The 18,571-nt window shown below is 38.9% G+C and overlaps 1 protein-coding gene and 1 long non-coding RNA gene across 6 annotated transcripts in view; one reads left to right on the top strand and one right to left on the bottom strand.

Annotated features, from left to right (window-relative positions):
• The window catches only part of ODAD2 (outer dynein arm docking complex subunit 2), a 90,582-nt gene extending 84,068 nt beyond the window's left edge, over window positions 1-6,514 (bottom strand). The window contains exons 1-5 of the mRNA XM_068673640.1: window positions 6,119-6,514; window positions 5,203-5,454; window positions 2,282-2,439; window positions 854-1,049; window positions 198-304 (exon numbers count right to left, since the gene is read on the bottom strand). Coding sequence (XP_068529741.1) covers window positions 198-304; window positions 854-1,049; window positions 2,282-2,439; window positions 5,203-5,426 — 685 coding nt within the window. The 5' untranslated portion in view covers window positions 5,427-5,454; window positions 6,119-6,514. The remainder of the gene's footprint in view (window positions 1-197; window positions 305-853; window positions 1,050-2,281; window positions 2,440-5,202; window positions 5,455-6,118) is intronic.
• An 899-nt stretch (window positions 6,515-7,413) lies between these two features.
• Window positions 7,414-17,518, top strand: LOC137852192 (uncharacterized). Of its 5 annotated transcripts, none has more exons than XR_011093713.1 (4): window positions 7,414-7,971; window positions 8,938-11,450; window positions 13,122-14,623; window positions 15,903-17,517. It is a non-coding gene; the product is annotated as an uncharacterized lncRNA (long non-coding RNA). The 5 variants fall into 5 exon arrangements; XR_011093712.1 differs by having other exon boundaries at window positions 7,424-7,971; window positions 13,122-13,197; window positions 14,019-17,516; XR_011093715.1 differs by having other exon boundaries at window positions 7,435-7,971; window positions 8,938-9,732; window positions 13,122-13,197; window positions 14,019-17,517.
• Window positions 17,519-18,571: the final 1,053 nt, after the last annotated feature.

The following is an 18,571-nucleotide window of genomic DNA, read 5'->3' as shown; positions in this document are numbered from 1 at the left end:
GACTGGAGATTATTTCTGTAAGTAAAGGCTGAAGAAGAGCATTACGTATCTGAAAATATATTTTATTTTACTTCATAACATTGAGGTGGAGAAAAATTATTTATATTTATTAACACAATTATTTTAACACATTCCACACAGAAGGCAAGTACTTTAATAAGGGTATATGCAAAGGTTAGATGTGATAAAATTCAGACCTGATGTATATTCCAGTGATTCCAGTACTGTGTCTTCTCCTTTCCCAGAGAAATTCTTGAGAAGATTCACTTCATTATTTACAGCAGTTGGACTTAGTCTTACATCTCTGCAATTAATAGAAAAGGTCTATCATCAAAAGGACGTGCACAGAGATATCAAAAGAGAGTATTATATTTTTCTTGAACACTGAGTCTTATTAGTAGCAACAAAAATCTGGAGATAGGTCATCTGCCATTTTTTTCTTGATTTTTATCTGTTAGTTCAGAGATTTTTTAGTTCCATAGGTAAGAAGGCCTTGTAACTATGAACCAGACTCAAAGTGCTCTCATGAAGAAATAAACATTTCCCTGAAAATATTTAACTGTTACTTTGTTATTTGTACAAATTACTTCAATTTGCTACCAAAATGCAAAACATATGCAATAAAAACAAAAACACTTGCAGGCACACACTCACATACCCACACCTACATCAAAATCTTAAGGGGAAAAAAAAAGTGTTTTTTCAATAACTCAGTGAACAGTGAAAGTCATTCCAATAAATTTCTCTATATCACACCAAAAGCACATGTTGTGGGTTGAAAACAATCTAGCTTAACTATAAAAGAAAAAATGCACTAGCTGACATACTTAAGTTGCATTTGAAATGCACTTACTTTGAAATCTGTTTTAAAGAACTATTAAGGAGTTGCATATCCAGCTGATGAAGAAGAATAAAAATTTTCATTTTCTTCTCTGTTTCAGGGTCATCAACTTTTTTCACTTTTTCAAGTAAATGCAACATGGACTTATCTTCTCCTTCAACAGTCCCATATTCAGGGCCAAGAATTTTCACTATAGGGTCTCTGTTAGCTGTAAATAATGAAACAGAATCAGTATAAGATGATACTACGTTAAAAACGATGAGGTAAGAGTAGTAACACTTTTTATCTCAACTGCTGAATAATTTCTGTGCTATTAATTTACAAAACTGCATTTCACAAAAAAAAAAAAAAAAAAATGAAGATTCATTCAACCAAGAAGTAAATATTAATTATCAACAGTCCCTTTTTGTGTAAAATTGCCCTGCTGATCACCAAAACAGGAAATCAGTGGGCTTAACTCACTGAAAATGGATCATTTGGGAAATATGATTTAGTGTTAAAGAACATGTTTAAAGTTTTCTAGCAACATTCCCAATGGTCCCATTACTTCCTCAGCTATGCCAGCTGTCCTTTTTTTTTTTTTGGTAAACAGTGATAAAGCTTCATGTCAGTGGGTTTTACAAAAACAATTTGCCCTGTTCTTGAGAATGAAGTCCCATGCAGCTGTGAATGTCTCAGCACGATACTCAGTCCATATTATTCTTCCCTATTATTCATGGTTGATCACTCCCAGTGAAGGACCCTAGGCTAGATGCATCTTAAGTTTGATCCAGTGTAGGTATTGATATTTTAGTATTGCAGATCCAATTTCTGCTAATGGTACTAAGGAATATTACTGATCTCTTCTGCCTTCAACGAGAGGAGGATATCCAGTTCAGCATACCAAGGGTCTTGTCAGTTTGTAAAACTAGGACTTGAATATGACACAATAAAAGTACCAGTGCCTGTATTTCAAAAGCTTCTGTGAGAAGGACCTGGAAATGTTCACCATGAACGTCGTGCAGGTACGAATGTCCTTAGCATATGAGATTATTTTTTTCCTTGAATATTTTAAGGGATGTAACATTTTAAAAGTGGGTTAAACTGCAATCAAAGGAAAAATTGCTGTAAGCTTCCAATGAGACATTCTTCTGCTGAAATTTAAGACTACTGTCTGTTGCAATAGCTGCTGTATTACTCAGTATACGTGAATTTCTATATGAAAATCAACAGTTTTATTTTAACTTTATTTCAGATTTCTTTGTTACTGATTTATGTGAAAACAAAAGAAGAAACAGAAACTTCATTAAGTCCTGGATGAGAACTTTGGGGCACGTTCATGAATCAACACCTTTTCATATACTTAAAATGCATTTCTTTCTTCAAATTTCATAAACACAAACTCAAGAAGACAAGCTTTTTAAAATAAAGATGTAAAAAGAAAAAATAAAGACATTAAACCTTCAAGGCAAGCCTGTGCTTCCTTCAACTTTTTCTCCATAGCAATTTGTAGCAAACGGGACAGCTGGTCAAAATTGCGAACTCTGAGATTTGATGCAGTGAGGAGAAGCAAGGGCTGGCCATCCTCGTCTCTGGCTTCAGACTTAACAGTTTCTCCACTGGAAAAAATAGATTTTATATTTTAAAAAGAGGAACTTCAATAAACAGCAAGTTTTAGAGATGAAACTTGAATATTATGTAAGCTTCACATGATAAAGCTTTACAATTTATTTAATGTGTTTTTTTCAGAAAGCTTCCAAGGTAAACCACTTTATTCACTACAAATCAAACACCTGTAACTCATTTGCTTGATCTTGGCAACACCTTTTAACAGAATTTTGACAGACTAAATTTGTGAAAAAGGAGTCTTAACAGGACTAGTCACACCTGTCGTTTAGTCTCACAAAATGTTGACTCGTCTCCTGCATGTTCAACTACAGGACTGCTAAGTGATTTTCTGACTACAGTGTTCAAAACTGATAACTGATTTAAAATGACATATATCATATGACCAAATGATCCAAATGGCTAGCATGAGAAATATGCAATCTTTGCCTCAAATTTTCTGATTTTACATTTTTCAAACCTGGTTCTAGGATTATCTGAGCTGTTGTTTCTCCTTGAGACCAATTAAGCTCTGAGATTTCAGCACGAACTGTAGGAATGATGTAGGAATGATTCTTCTGCCTTCAAGCTTTGCCTCTACAGAATATTGAAAGCATTCTTGACTAAGGCCTTACAATGCCTTAACCTTACCAATTTTCTCTGAGTTATATCCACCATCTTTGAATTATAAATTGTTTTATATATAAAAATATTTCCTTTTAATTAGAAGAAGTAAATATGCAGTATTTATATGTATTAAAGGTCCCTATAAATTATGTCAATTCCCCTTCCATAGCACATATGTAAATATCTACTTGCTCAAAACTGCTTGCTTGCTTCTCACTGTAGAGAAAGGTTCCTGTCTGTGACATCCAAGCTGCTAATTACCACACTGATTCAATCTATATCTGAGACTTCAGATAGTGCTTTAAATCCTTTTGTAATATCTCCAACTCCCATTTTAGTTCCCATTTTTTGTGTGGCCATGATTCCTTACTGTATTTCTTATCCTGCTTCCATTAACCATCCTCAGTATAACTCCTACATTATCCATCCTGAAACTAGACTGAACTCTGACATAACTAAACAGATAAAAATAATACTGTAGGTAGTTTCTGTTAAGAGAAGATAGGAATAACGTCAGTTATTTATTTGGTTCAATCTTTTTTAATTTACAGTGTGTAAAATCCTGTTTACCAGAGGAGGAATCAAATCAGATTTTTTCAGTCACCATCCTTCAGAATCTCTCTCTGAAGTCCTTTCTTCAGGGTTAAGTTACCATGTTTTCCTGGTTACAGCAAAGCTTGCTACTTCCTCTCTCCTTCTACTTCTCCTCTTCAATACAATGCTAAAAACACAGCCACACAAGCTCTTCTATACACTGCTTGAATCTTTGTTGTGGTCAATATTCATATGCCTGTATATTTTTTGGAGACTGCTGATTGCTCACTAACCTACTTCCCTCAAGAAGGTCAATGAATTCTTAGAAGTTTCATATAAATTAAAGGCAGATAAAAGATAAAAACAGTTTAAACAAAGTTTAGTTTATAGTCTAAGACTCGCTGTCCTTCTGCATGACGTTTCATGTGAACTTTAGTTATGTTTTTCATACCCATGTAATTGAATGACATCTAATGGCTTGTAGTATGCTGAATGTCAGGAAAGAATAACTAATAGTTCTGTCCGAGATTAAGTTCCAAGACTCTATAGAAAAATAAAAAAATAAAAAACATGTATCCATATACAGAATTTTATCTGGGGGAAATATTATTTAGCTTAAGTATCATGACTATACTTAAACTAAAGACTAGCTGTAGAGAACAGTGAACTTTCTCTTCAGATTTCTAAAAAAAAGGTCTTTAAAAAAATGGTGCCTAAAAATCCCCCCAAATGTAAAGGATGATATAGGGTAACCCATTGGGAAATGTATGTACTAGGTGTATATTTCTATTGGTTCTTTGGAAAGAACTGCGTGGTGGAAGGGAAGAAAATATTTTCTCAGAATTAGGGTATTTCTACTGCATTATCTAAATGGAATGGAATTTGTCTACTTATCAAGGAAAACTCTGAAAATTCTTTAGTTGCTTTGTGATTTAGCCAAGAAAAATGAATTTGTGCATCTGGGTCACCTTGTCATGTCATTGTTCAAAGAATCCCCAAAATTATGTAGGGTTACGGTCACATAAGTCTTAGGCATCGTTGCAAAGCCAGTTCATGTCTTAAAAAACAAGAATAAACTTCTTATTTTTTTCAGCACTAATTTTCAAATACTAAAAGAACTGTTAAGACTATTTGATAAATAAGTTATAGCACTGTAACAGCTACGTTGATTAAGACTGAAACCATGTTAATACATTAACACTGACTACTTATAAAGGACTTGGTGACTACTGTTCTCAAAGAAGCTGAAATTCAAGATTTTGTTTGTTAATCCACCTCAATAGCAGCATTAAAACCTATGCTTAATCAGGAGCAACTTTAACATTAATATAAATCCCAGGATAAATCAGTTAGACACATTGTCAGAAGCCTTAGGAATAGACAGTGCAAGTCATACAAATGCTAACTGGACAGGTCTGTATTCAAAACCAAGACAGAATAGTCAAACTCCAAAAAAGCAATGCATTTTAACTCAAAAAAATCCATATATAACACTAAGAAATCCCACCCACTTCAGCATCCCAAATACACTAAGGCTTTTTTTAATGCCAAATGAATAAAATTTTGCTTTGTACTTCACCTTTAACACTTCAAAACACACTGCAGTTCAGACTTACTCAATCTCATAACCCTCTCCAAAGGCTGAAGAGTCCAACTGTGTTTTCCACTCCAGGGGCTCCTTGAAGACAACCACTGCTTCCTGAGGATGTCTGGTGCTGAAGTCCTCTGCAAACTTAATAATTTGATTTAAAAGAGCTTCATTCAAAGGGGTGATTTCAAGCGTGCCAGTTCCATAGCCAGCAGCAGTCCACTGAGCTGCTCTTGCCAACGCTGCGCCCATGGTCTTGCCTTGTATCAAAGGTGGACACCTTAACGAGTAAACACAGTCAGAGAATGACCACACTGAGCTCTCAGATAGAATCATTAAGGTTGGAAAAGACCTCCAAGATTCACCTGGTCCAACCATCCCCCTACCACTAATGTCACCCGCTGAAATTGGGTAGCTGACGTATCTCCTCCTCCCACACTCACGTGCCCACCACAGACATTGTCACCAGTCCTTGCAGTGCTTTACCTCACCTCTCTGCCCAGCAGGTCCAGCTCTGCTACATGCTGGGCATTACCACAAGCCCTAAAGCTAAAACGATCGCCGAGGCTATTTCAATTGTCAAAATCAATTCATAACTCGAAAATACTTTTATTTTTCATACCAATGTTTCCTGGTAAATTTACAACATTAAACATCAGTTGCCTTTTGTATCGCCTGAAAACGCTGTTTTACCATTACTAATCCAATAAAAAGGGAACACAATCAAAAGGAACCAATCCTACAATATACTGTAATTAGATGTAAAGATGTCTGTAATTAAAAATGTCATAAAAATGACATAAAGATGTCTGTAATTAGGTGTAAAGACATTTGGGAATGATTTTACTGCAGGTAAATCCTTCAAGTGGGGAAGGGGGGATTGGGAACCTAACAAATTTTTTTAAAGAAACAGGAGAATCAGGTGGGAAAGAAACAGTTTTCACCTTGATTAATTCTGTTAGATGGAGGTGACGCAGACCTGTTAGGGTTAGCACAAAGGCTTCTCCTTGTCGGGCCGCACAGCCCCGCGTGCCTTGGGGAACCCCCACACAACACCCACCAGCGACCCCCCTCCGCCTCCAAACCCTTTCTCCGAGCCGAGGGGTGCCAGGCGGGCACCCCAAACCCGCAGGAGCCGGCAGGGGGAGACCCCGGGACCCCGCAAAGCGGCCGGGACCGAGCTGAGGGCACCCGGGAGCCCCGCCGAGCCGCTCGGGCCCAGGGCGTTGCTACGGGGCCGAGCCCCGCGGCGGCCGTTGCCGGGAGCCGCGGTAAACAGCGGCAATGGCGGCGGGGCGGCCGCTGAGGCGAGGGGAGGGCGGCGGCGCTGGGGTGCAGCGCCTGAGGGGCACGGCTTAAACCTTCCCCTGCTTGCGGTCGTTATAATAAAGGGAGCTTGAATTCGTCAGGGTAACACGGGCTGTTTGTGTTCCTTGGGTCAGTGTCGCAGGTGATGTGCAAAGTGCTGGTGTTAAAATGCGAATTTAGGGTTTCTTGGAAGAAGTAGAGGAAAGAAGGGTAGGCAGTGCCAATGGATGAAGTCCTCGCGTATTAAGGACAGGACAAAACTATAGACTTCCAAGCACAGCACCCTCAGACACAGATGTGAAAGTACAGACCATCACTGTGGGTGAGCCTGCAAGAGGGCTGCTGATGTACTCCCACCAGGTTTCCCTTCCCTTCCCTTATAAACCCACCCCCAGTTCCATTTTCTGGCTCCACCACAACACCCATCAGATGGCAGCCGCTGGCTTAGCCCTGGGCACAACCAGCTGAGGTGAGGACGCTGTGCTCAGCTTCCCAGTACGTGTGTCCTTCCGAAGGCATAAGGAAATGCTCCCTTCAAGGACAGTCCCACAGAAGAGCCCAGCTGTCCCAACAGCATAGAGTTAATGCAGCCAGGAGTTATTTTACCAACTGAGAACTCAGCGGGGTAAGAAACCGCTAATAATGAGGAAGGCCAGGAAATGTATGTGGGATGTATCTCGAAGAATAACAGTGCGGGATTAATGCATTTTTTTCTCTGAGATGATTGTCCATGTACATTTCACTTACTGAAACTTTCCAGCAATAACTACCGATGAGTACATGCAGTCCACACAGTGGTGACTCAAGGATAACATTGGCTTTCCTTGTTTCACTGCATAACTTCGAGAAGGCAGAAAGCAAATCATTTGATCAGGTGAAAATGAAAGAGCATTTTTAGTAAAAAGCCTGGGTAAAGACTTAGTGTATTTTCTTTTTGAATACTTACAACGAAGGCATTTCCAGAAAAGATTAGATCTCCTCTTTTTACTGAAATAACAACCATTTAAAGGTTGAACTTGATGGGCAGAAGGTGCAAACAGCAAAATGTGAAGGGGAATAAAAGTATGTTCAACCACGGGCGGCGAGGAGTGAAGACAGTGAGTTTTCACACAGAGCTGAGTATTTTAAGCAAGAAGTCGGTGGAGTAAGAAATAGAATTCCTAAATGAGCTCACTCTGTTCTACTGAACTGCAAGAAAGGGAGATATTTCAGTGGCTAAGACAAATGGGATGATTTGCCCTCAAAGAGTGTGCATCTCCACTGACCATAAAAGGAGCTTGGCTTGGTTACCAGTGGAGCTTCCTGTGGGCAGATAAGTTAAAAAATGAACATGCAGAACACGTCCTGCAAGCCAGCAACAAGGAATCTGGTATTAGACATTAGAGGGCTATGGATGGCCTACAGGTTGGAGGTACTTTTCCCCTTTCTGCTTTGTAGCTCAGCTGTTCTCATGGGAAGACTGCTGAGATCCCAGCTCTTCTGAAGACTGGTAACCATCTGCTTGACTTTCTAACTTACATTTGTGTGACGACTTTGTGTTTATTTGTTTTTGCACCAGCACTGGTCCTTCACTGTATTTTCAACAGCTATTTTACCCCCTTAGTTTTTACATCCAATTTCTGAGTTAGAATATTTTCCCTTGGGCTTCACTTTCCTAGGATAAACAAGTTAACTCCTTCAGTCTCTGCTTGCAAGTTACTAATTTCTCTTACCATCTTAGTGTCCCTTATTTGCTTGTGTTCCAGTGTGAACTTGTTTTTCTTAAATAGCTATGGCAGTATTTGTGAGGATATTTTACCAGGACCCTTTAAAATGACATTAATAGTCTTCATCTCTTTTGGAAGTTCCTCAGCTTCTACATTCTAAGATTGCATTTGTTTTTCAGATCATGTTAGGGGTTGTCATCTTCCTGAAGTTGAATAATACAACCGATTGTTTCTTTGATACTTTTATTTTCAGTCAGTGAGTTTGTAGCTTTCTTCAGGATTCAAGCATAATATCACAGTTCATTCTTATAAAATGTAAGTCCATTTGTAAAGAAAAGAATTTATCATATGCTGCCTCTACCTTTTGGTCCTGATAGCAAATTCAAGCTCTGTTTCACAGAGGATTGTAATCTTAGAAATAATTTCGGTCCTCCAAGTTCTGTAAAACCTGGGGTATTTGAATAGAGGGGAAAGTAAACTTAATGCCTTTCCTGAGGCAAAGGCAGGTATATAAATTGCAGATGATGTTCTGCAGTAAGCAGCTAGCCAGGCATTCTGTTCCTACTGTGCTAGCTAATTAGCGTGAGTAACCTCAGCCTGGCCCAGAGGGTATTTTTTGGAGAAGGCAGCAGAAGGTAAGGGGACAAAGCCCCTAATTTGATAAGAAGTCAGACCTCATTACTTTTGCCACTCATGGAATATTTAGTTCCTTCTGCTAATATAATTTTATTCTCTTCTTTACATCGCAGTGCCACCTGAACATATTCTTTCTACCACAAGGAAGACTATGGCCAGTCCTCCAGCAAGACACAACATCCCTTCAATGCTGCACGGTGTCTAGAAGTTTAATTGGATTTTTAGCTTACCTGGTCTCTAAGAGCAACTTCATTCAACACGGACAGTATCCTACTGGCAGTTTTGCTTGGTGAACTCTTTCCCAGAGGTTCAAGTCAGATGAAAAGATTAGGGAGCCTAGGCAGAGCTTGTGGGTGCAGGCCCTTCCAGGTGGAGTCCACACACAAGTATGGGTCTGCAGCCACTCAACCTAATGGCTGCCCTTGCTGGGTCCTGTGGGCAGCATTCTTCAGTGCCAAAACTCTTCACTCATTCCCTTATGCAATACAAACAATTTCTGCTCATAGTCTCTATGCTCTGTAGTCTTTTGTAGGTTTTCAGACACAAGTTGGCTGTAGCAAGTCATTGCTGCTGCTAATTGGATTGGTAATTAAGCCCCAGGTGGTTCTCTTGGTTGTGTTTGGGCTTGTCTTTCTGGATGACAAGAAGTCATGCCTTCTTAAGTCAGCCGTCACTGAAAACCAAGCACTTAGGGACTCACTTATTTAGCTGGACTGAAGGATATTCTTATTTAATACCACTTTTTGCTTTTAGCAGACTTGATTTAACAGTGCTGTTATACCTCCCAGCACAAGAATATAAATGGTTATCTTAGAAAATTTTGTCTGACAGCTCAAGTTTCAAGTAATCGCATAAAGAAGTGTGGAAGTATTCTTGCAGTGACTCAAAACCAGTGCAAAACCTTCCAGGTAATAAAGTTGTAATTTGCTCTCAAAACCAGCATACTCAGGGTCTGAGTCCACCAAGAGATGGCATTTGCGCTGTGTTTGGCTAGTGCTATAAACTAGTGGTAGCACGTTTATGTACTAAAGACTTTTTACTGTAAGTCATTTTTAATGTCAAAGACATTTTATAAAACAGTAGGGGAAATGTTTGCCTGAGCTTAGTCAAAGATGAGATCATTAGGTACTGGCACAAAGAAATGGGGAATATGAAGAATTTCTTAACATGGAGAGAAAGGCAGTCGGAAAATTTTTTACAATCTCAGAGTTGCAGCCAGAATGTGTAAGCATTTTTTCTTGTATATTTTTCCTCACATTATAGTGGAATAGGGTGTAGAGTATTGCTTTTAAAGTAGAACAGTAACACAAGTTGTAAAAAACAGTTCTCGAAGCTTACATAAAATCAAAAGGCCATTCAAGGTAAATAATATCATCTATTCCTTCTGTTAAGTGGCAGTTTAGCTATTCATAGGCAGTTTGTCAGACAAGTTGAAAATCAGGAGAAAATGAGATCATATTTGTTGGTTTCTGTTTATTGTTCATTAGCTTGCTTTTGTTGCAACTATTTACATATTTTTGGCATTCACAGAAGAAATAAAAGTCCCAGTGTTTTGGTGAAAAGAGCTCAGCTAGGGAAATAAAAAATCTAGTTATGCTGCATTTACTTCACTTTGTATGTGTTTAAATGCAATATTTAGGTGCTTAGAGTTGGTAATGAACATTTGTAATGCATGTTAAAATCTAATAATCCATTGTTCCATCTTTTTTTAATAGGGAGTTTCCTATTTTCATATTTTATGAACAGGCAGGGTTTCAGCTCAAACAGTTTATATGAGAACACAGAAAGAAAGAGGACGCGATGAATCTGTTGATGTCTTCTTTAAGCATGTCTTTTTAAGGAAGACAATGTTCAAAATCTAATCCTTATAAAGCAAATGACTACTCGTTTTTCACTGAGTCTCTGATTTCCATGATGTGATCTACTTACCTCTTGTTTTCTGAGTAATTATGTGCTTCAAAAATGTCAAATGATGTGAAGTGAGGTTTATTAAAGATTGGACGCTGTGCAATATATACTGTCTTGACTATCAAAATTAAAAAATAAAAATGTCCGTTTTTCAGATGGGAGCCAGTGCAAGGAACAAAAAGGTATGCAGGTTTGTGCATGGGTGTCTGGCAAAGAGACAGTTCCTTCAGAAGTCTTCAAGGAAAATAAAGCAAGAAAATATTTTGGTTAATAAGTTATAGATTAATATCTGGATACTTATTTTCCCAGCAATGACAATAACAGAGATTCTGCTGTTCTTTTGTAGAAATAGCTTCCAGATGCGAATCATGATCTACAGTCCAAGATTGAATGTGATTTAATAAGTTTTTTATCAGTAAATTATATAATATGTTGGAATATGAACATTGTCACTGCACTGTGATTCCCTCTACTTTTAGATGGTTGTTTATTTTCTTCATTTGTTCATTTCTGGTTACTACTGCCTTTTGAATATTTGTGAGTATAATCTGGAAGAAAAAAAATCAGTATTGTAATAAGCACATAGCTGTGACTATGTCATAATAAGGCTTGGAGTACCAGGTTAGAAGACTGTGATTTTTAAGACAAAGTTCATTCATATGTTTTCTTTGTAGCATCAGAAGAAGATATAGTTCAGGTTATCATGGGCTTTAACATGGTGAGTTAGTAATACTTTACTGGGGAATAATTACATTCAAGGATTTTTCTTTCTAATCCCTACAATATCTAATTCCTACAATCCTTCTACATCTTCAACCTCAATCAACTCCCTCTTCAAGTAATATTTTGTCTTGAAAGTTCTCCTTTTAAAATGTGTGAATAATAACACAGAAAAGGAAAGCTGTGAAGAAAGATATTCTGGAGCACAGTTATTTATTGTATGAATCACTTCATGACTTGCTTTAAAATGCTGATTTTACAGGAGTCACTAAAGTACTGACACCGTAAGCCATGTTAAGTGGTTCATGTAGGAGTACAGCCCGGTGTGCACAGATGAGATTGATGGCTGATTCTCTTTACATTTCTGATTGATGCTTTCCTGCATCAAAATTTAATATTTTGCTTGTGCATGTATTTTTCTGAGTAGAAGGAATGTCTATAATTTTGATGTTTATATAAAATGTTTTTTTGTTTGTTTCTTTCGTTTTTTCTAGAACTTGTTCATTTATTCTAGAACTAGTTAATTATTCTGACTAAGCATGGCAATTCAGTTTTCATACAAGCTTCTGAACTTTTTTTAAAGCTTGTCCAGTAGCTGAATTACTTTCATGAATGGATTGTAAGTAAAAAGCTAATATGGCTTCTGTACAGTCATCAAAAAGATACAGAAATCTTTTAAGGCTTCAATATAAATCAGACACTCCAATTTCTATTATAAAAAATTAATGGAAGTTCAGCGGTGATATTTTTCTCCAAAACAGTAAATATTCTACCAAAAAAAAATACTGAATATTTACCCAAAACAGCCTGTATCAGGAGTGGACAAACTGGTATCCCTACAAACTTCCCTTTGCACTTTAGAAAAGATTTTGAATTTCTGGTTAGTAAAACAGAACATGAGAAATAATTTTAAAATGTAGGGAAAAAAAAATGCCAGCTGCACTTATTAGTTAATTTAGACTGTGGTGCTAGACATTTGAAATAACTCGATATTAAAAGTAAACTGCAGACCAGTTTGTCTCATACTGTGATCGAAGAGTGTTTTCTACTTTCAAACATAAACCTTTGCAAGTGCAAGCTACCGACATTCCCACACGCCTTTTGCTTTGCTTTGCTTTCCTAGTGGTTTTTAAAAATTGTCCCCGTTATTTAAGGAGGAAAAGGGAGAAAGAATTGAGTTGTTTGTTTTGGGGTGGGAGTGTGAATGGGAGACTGTTTTAAAATTAGAAGCATCAGTAGTCTCCATTTATGGTTTTCTTTTCCTAGAGGAAAAATGAGAGGTATTGGTGGAAAGTATTTGGGACTATAACTTGGCGATATTAATCAGGAAAGAGAGTTTGGCTGTTTCATGAAGAACGCTGTCTCACACTAGATGCTGGTACAAACAAGCAAAAGATATTACGCTACACAGTTCTAATAAAAAAAAAAAAAAAAAAAAAAAAGAGAGAGAGAGAATTTAAAATCTTTTTCAGGTATTCAGCTTGCAGTTATCTCTGTGATAGCCCCATTTCACTCTCCAGACAATCACCAATAGTAATTCTGGATAATTCCTTGCATACTTTTCTTGTGAAAGTAAGATTAAAAAAAAAAATCCAAATCACTTTTCCCCCGTTATATAATGAGAAAGAAGGCCAAGAAAAGACATCACGGTGCTTTCTCTTCTTTGTAGGTCATTTTAAGGCAGAAATTCAAGCACCTTGGAGTAATCACGGGTTTTGAAGAGACTGCTTCTATCATTTATGGTGGTATGGTAATATTATATGGGAAAATGTGAAATTCTGAGAGGAGTAGGGACCAGAGTAAAGCCAAATCGCTACAGGGTTCGAGCAGCAATTGGCTGTAAAGTTAATATGGAGCAAGAGTTGGATGTTGCAAGGTTGAGCATTAATCCAGTGCCTGGTAGAAAAATAATTTATCTGAGTTTCTGCCTCATAGTGGTTGTACTATGCAAGCTATTGAACAAAACAAAATTAAAAAGCAACCCTCTGTGAAGTCCATAGATTATATTTCATGATACTGACATCTTCTGTCAATGTGAAGATGAAAAATACGTGCTGTATGGATGGGAATAGCTCCCTTCCAAATCCATTTACAGTAGAAGTTCGAACCGGGGAGGAAATTTGTCTTTTTATCAAAATTATTTTTATTGAGAGAAGCAGAAGTGCGTGTTACATATACATGTCTTCTTGCATAGTGTACATTCTGATACAGTTAATTCAGCCAATTTTCTGGTATTATTCTCAAGATCTGTGCCATGGATATTAGAGTCCTCCATATGGGTACATTTATTCCTCTGATTTTTTCCATTTCTTCTTCTTGTAATAACTGTAGAAAATCAAGCATTTTAGTTGAAATGTAGAGTCATTAAGGTTGTTTTAGAGGATCTGAAGCCCTCTCGCGTTTTGTGTAGTTAGTTATTTTGTTGTAGGAAGAGTTGCATCTAGTTGTATCTTCATTTATTTTTTAGTTCAAGCAGAGATGGAAATTAAAACTATCTATTTTGCAAAACAGTCTATTCTTTTTACATCCAATTTATGCATAAATGAATATTTCATTTTTTTTACAGGAGGTGTGGGTTTCCAGCAAGCCTTCAACTCTGAATGTAAAATTTGGGGATGAAGCAGGCCACTTTTTCAAAATGCAAATACATGCGCTGTGTTTAGACTGGGAAGAACAGCACTGAATATTTTGCATGTAATTTTTCCTGGAATATCAAGCTAGCATCTACTGCTTTGGTATTGAAAACGTCGCTGATTATGATGCCAGGACTGTTTTATTGAGTGGCTTGAAATCACTTCTGAGTTGGAAGGGGATTCTGTCCCCACTGGAAAATCATACCTGGCAAGACTTTAGTATTCCCTCCCCTTGCCGTTGGTGTCAGTAGATTTCTCAGGAAGAAAGATTTGGTCCATCAGCAATATGGTCAAGCAGCAGACAGTTAAACTTGATGTTACCACACTCTCAAAATATCTAGTACCCGTGACATTGTGAAACGTAGGTTAGTTACATTAATGACATTTTTCTGCTGAGGTTTCAGTGTAAAAGGTGTGTGATTTATTGTGATTTCGGTAAAGTCCTCTACACTGGAAATGAGGATGGTCTTTCTATGATAGGGGTTGGAAGCAGTAAAGCTGAAGGTCTTGAAGGAACCTACTGCCCATTAGTAGTCAAGTAAGGAAATATAAGCCTATTTAATCATATAAACACATTGCTGTAGTGATTCATTTATAATGGCATTTTATTCCCTCGATATTTTGGTTTGGTAGCACCGCTACATCTGAAGCAGTGACATTTAAGTGCTAAAAAAAGTTTGGTGCCATTAAATGAGGAAGCACAGAACCGAATTTGAGGACTCAAAGCTGCACATTTGTACGCCAGAAGCCCTTTGCATCTCCTACTGGATACGCTGTGCTGCACAGTGAGCGCGGTGTAGAAACTGATGCCAAAGCTAGCTCATGCACTGGAAGCAGGCTAGCCCATTTGTGCGATGCTTTGCCAAAGCTAATTTACTTTGCGAAGAAACAGGGTAAATGAGACAGGAGGCAGCACTAAGCGATGTGGTTAAACTGCTTCCAGTTACCCAAGCTGGCTCCTCTCGAACTGCTTTGGCCACCTCTCCACAGCTCTGCGTTGTGTAGCACAGCTATTCCCTGAGTAAAAGTGATGTGGGAGAAAAGGACTCCTGTAAGGAAGGACGGATGAATTGTACCCATCCTTTCTTCTCCCCCAGAATATCTGTCTTCGGATACATGCAGAATGTACAACTAAGCCTGTCTCCAAATAACTACAGTATAACTGTCATTGCATTTGACCTCAGAAATGCGATTCTCTGAGTAAACACAGCAAATGGAGGCACCACAACTGATTATAATTAAATATAAGTGGCTAAGCACAGATCTGTGGTATAAATAGATGTGTTAGGGCTGACAGTGAAAGTCTGAGTTCAGCTTACATGCGAGCCTTTGCATTACTCATGTAAATCAATGTTCTCACTTACAAGAGAAACCTCATAATTTACCACTACCCATAAAGTATCCTCTCTGTAATCAATGGTGATTCCTATACGGAATTATTGTGCAGAGCAACCTTTCTTCCATCCATATCCTCAGCGTGATTGCTGTATGGTTTGGCAGCGCGACAGAGAAGTATCCAGTGAGCTCAGTAGTTTTCTGCGTGGAAGGACTTCGCTGCCCTAATTTGGTACAAAACTTCCATTCAGCTTAAAGCAAGCAGAACTGCAATTAAATACTCCAAATGGTGGGGGACCAAGTGCAATCTTCAGGGGAAGAAAATGATTTCTTCTATCCCCCTGTACTGAGACTTTACAATGAAATTCAACCTAATTTTGTTCTATGTGTAAGTAGAATGTGTTACCTGAAAGTGCTGTGTGCTGTCTGCCATGCTGATAAGAGTACAGGATGTTCTGGCTGGTTTTCCTTCTCCACTTTAGCTTATAATGAAATGCCACACTGGTTCTCAGCAGCCACCACGCAGCTGCATGTGCAGGACCTGAGCCAGAGGCAGGAACAGCCCGTGATGCCAAAAAGTGCATCCAGGGTGCACGGGCTGATGGGGACGCGGTGCAGACCTGTCTTTCCCTGGCATTAAAAGATGCTGGAGCTGGAAGTTGAGAGAAACTGAAGCACTGGCACTCAGGAGGCTGACAGGACCAGGACAGCGGATTTTACAGTCAGTCAAGCAGAGGTTTTCTGAATTGCTTTTGTGGATTTGGATCGCCTGAACTCCACTTTCGGTTCCTTACGTGCATCCTGAGCGTGTGGCTCTGCGTTCCAAGGAAAATATAGGCTACATCTCAAATAAACAAAATGAAGAAATAAATAACGCTTTTTTTCCATTTTAGTACGTGATCTGAAGTCCTAAAAGAAAAAAATTCATGCAGTTTTCTAGTCACCTAAGGAACTAATACCTCTGGATGAACTGAGCACACCTCTTGCAGTTACATAAAACAGACACTTCCAAATGCAATGTTTTATTAAGGTGTGATTAACTAAGGGGGATAGAAGAGTTTTCTGAAAAAATATGGTAAACTAATAAATGGCACATTTATTCTAAAAAATTGTAATTCTCCTTGGCATTTGATTACAGCATGTGAGATCAAGGAGTTACTGACAAAGTATGTTTAAGCTGACAAAGCTATTTATGCTACAAAAACCTGCAGTTACACACTTCCCTGTTCTTGTTCTGGCTTTGTATGAAACCTGCTTTTCTTTTTTTTTGCTTTCCCCTCTGAAGGATAGCTCTGTATATCAATCCTATACATATTTTTTCATATAATTTGTGATTTTATAAGATAACACCACATCATTATATAAACCATCATGTTTTGTTTGGAGAATAAACAGACAGGTAACTCTTTACTTCAAAGAGTACTTTCAGTAAAGTGTCTTCATGTATCTTTCTCAACTTCTACCAACAGAGCAGTGTAGTACTCTTAGTGTTGTCTTTTTGCTGTACAATGTTAAGACTATGGGGAAAAAAAAAAAAAACAGAGGCTACTGAATCCTTGGTGATTGCTTTGCATATAGTCAGTAAAAATGTAATGTACTCACAATATTGTTTTTTTGATGATCTTTAGTGACTGGGCTGTGATATGATATCTCCATTTAAAAGGTTAAAAAAGCATGAGGGATCGTGGACAGACAACATTACTAATCCTCAGATCCACAGACGTATCCTCAACTCAGCATGGTTCACAAACACCGTGTCTGTATTTAGCTTCAAATTCGCTGTTCTTCTTTTAGGTGCAAGGAAGGAGGAGTTTAGGAAGGACAGGCCCCTACCAGCTGTTCTCCAGCCATATGAATCAAACTGGTGACGATTCATCTTTGCAATCTTTGCCTTGGCTTTCCTTGAGCGCCTGGTTGTGATGTGCAGTGCCTGGTTCTCTAGTACCCATGGCAGGGCAGCGCTTGCAGCCACGCACAGCTCCTGCTCCTACTGCCTGCACTTGCAAGTGCTCAGCACTCCTACAAATACCAAGCACCAAGAAAACCACAATTAACAACCACATGTGAGATGTGACTAATATCACACAGGAAATCTGTGGCAAAGGCAGGGATACGATTTGGTTCCCCGGGGCTGCACTCATGCCTTAATCATGAAAACATCTTCTCCTCTCTAGAGCTGGCTGCCGCAATGCTACACACGTCCTGAGGGCTGCAGCAAACAAAGTGCTGTTTCCACAAATCTTGCGCTTTTACTACACAGTGATTCATCCTCCAGAGCAGGTCTTTTCAACGTGCTGAATAGCACAGGCAACCTACGGAAAGCAGCTCACTCTCAAAGAATAGCTCGTGCCTCCCTCTCCCTCACCACTCTCGTAACCCACCTGAGTCCCCCTCCCTTTCTCTGCCACTTCCACCACCACGAGGGTTTGGTGCACAGGGGGCAGGATCCCTGTGATGATTCCTGTGCCTCATGGGGCCCCGCTGGCAGCAGCAGGACCAGGACTGGGGCTTGCCCAGATGCTCCACAGGGATGGACGACTCCATGGGCCAGTCCTGCACAGGTGTTCATTGGCTTGAAACAATATTGGGAATGCCAAGAATAATTCATCCACCACTCGGCTCCTCAAACCAAGCAGGAAGAAGCACAGTGCACAGATCTAAATGGCAGGTAGTGGCAGCAATTAGTGAACAAACGAGCTTTGCTCGCGTGATGAACTTTTCCCGGAACGAACTCGGTTTTGGGTGAAAGCTGATTATGCACAAAGTGTTGTCAAAGGCGTGTAGCCGAGCAACCGCACCACTCCTTTTGTCACTAATCCCTGTCATTTTTAGGAACAAAAGATGCTGCTTCTAACTGTAATAAGTACGAATTTATCTGTTGGAAATGGGATCTGCAGTGTTCTTTCATTACACTTAGAAGCTATTTAAAAGCAAAACAGGTCTCACCCAACCAAAAGTAGCACCGCGCGCTTACACTAAATATATTCATTTTCACTCTGAAATTACTCTAAAGAGCAAAGAATTGCTCCATGTGGGAAATCAGCGGAGAAATGCAAGAAAGTCTTCCAAGGAGGTTGGCTGTTGTGCACAACAGGAGCTCCACACGGCCGTGCCGTGACCAAGAGCACAGCCAGCACCACACGATTTATTG

This window comes from Anas acuta, chromosome 2 (genome assembly GCF_963932015.1).
Source record: "Anas acuta chromosome 2, bAnaAcu1.1, whole genome shotgun sequence".
NCBI classification, from domain to species: domain Eukaryota; kingdom Metazoa; phylum Chordata; class Aves; order Anseriformes; family Anatidae; genus Anas; species Anas acuta.
The sequence above is the reverse complement of the archived record's forward strand: the minus strand, read 5'-3'. Positions and strand labels throughout refer to the sequence as shown.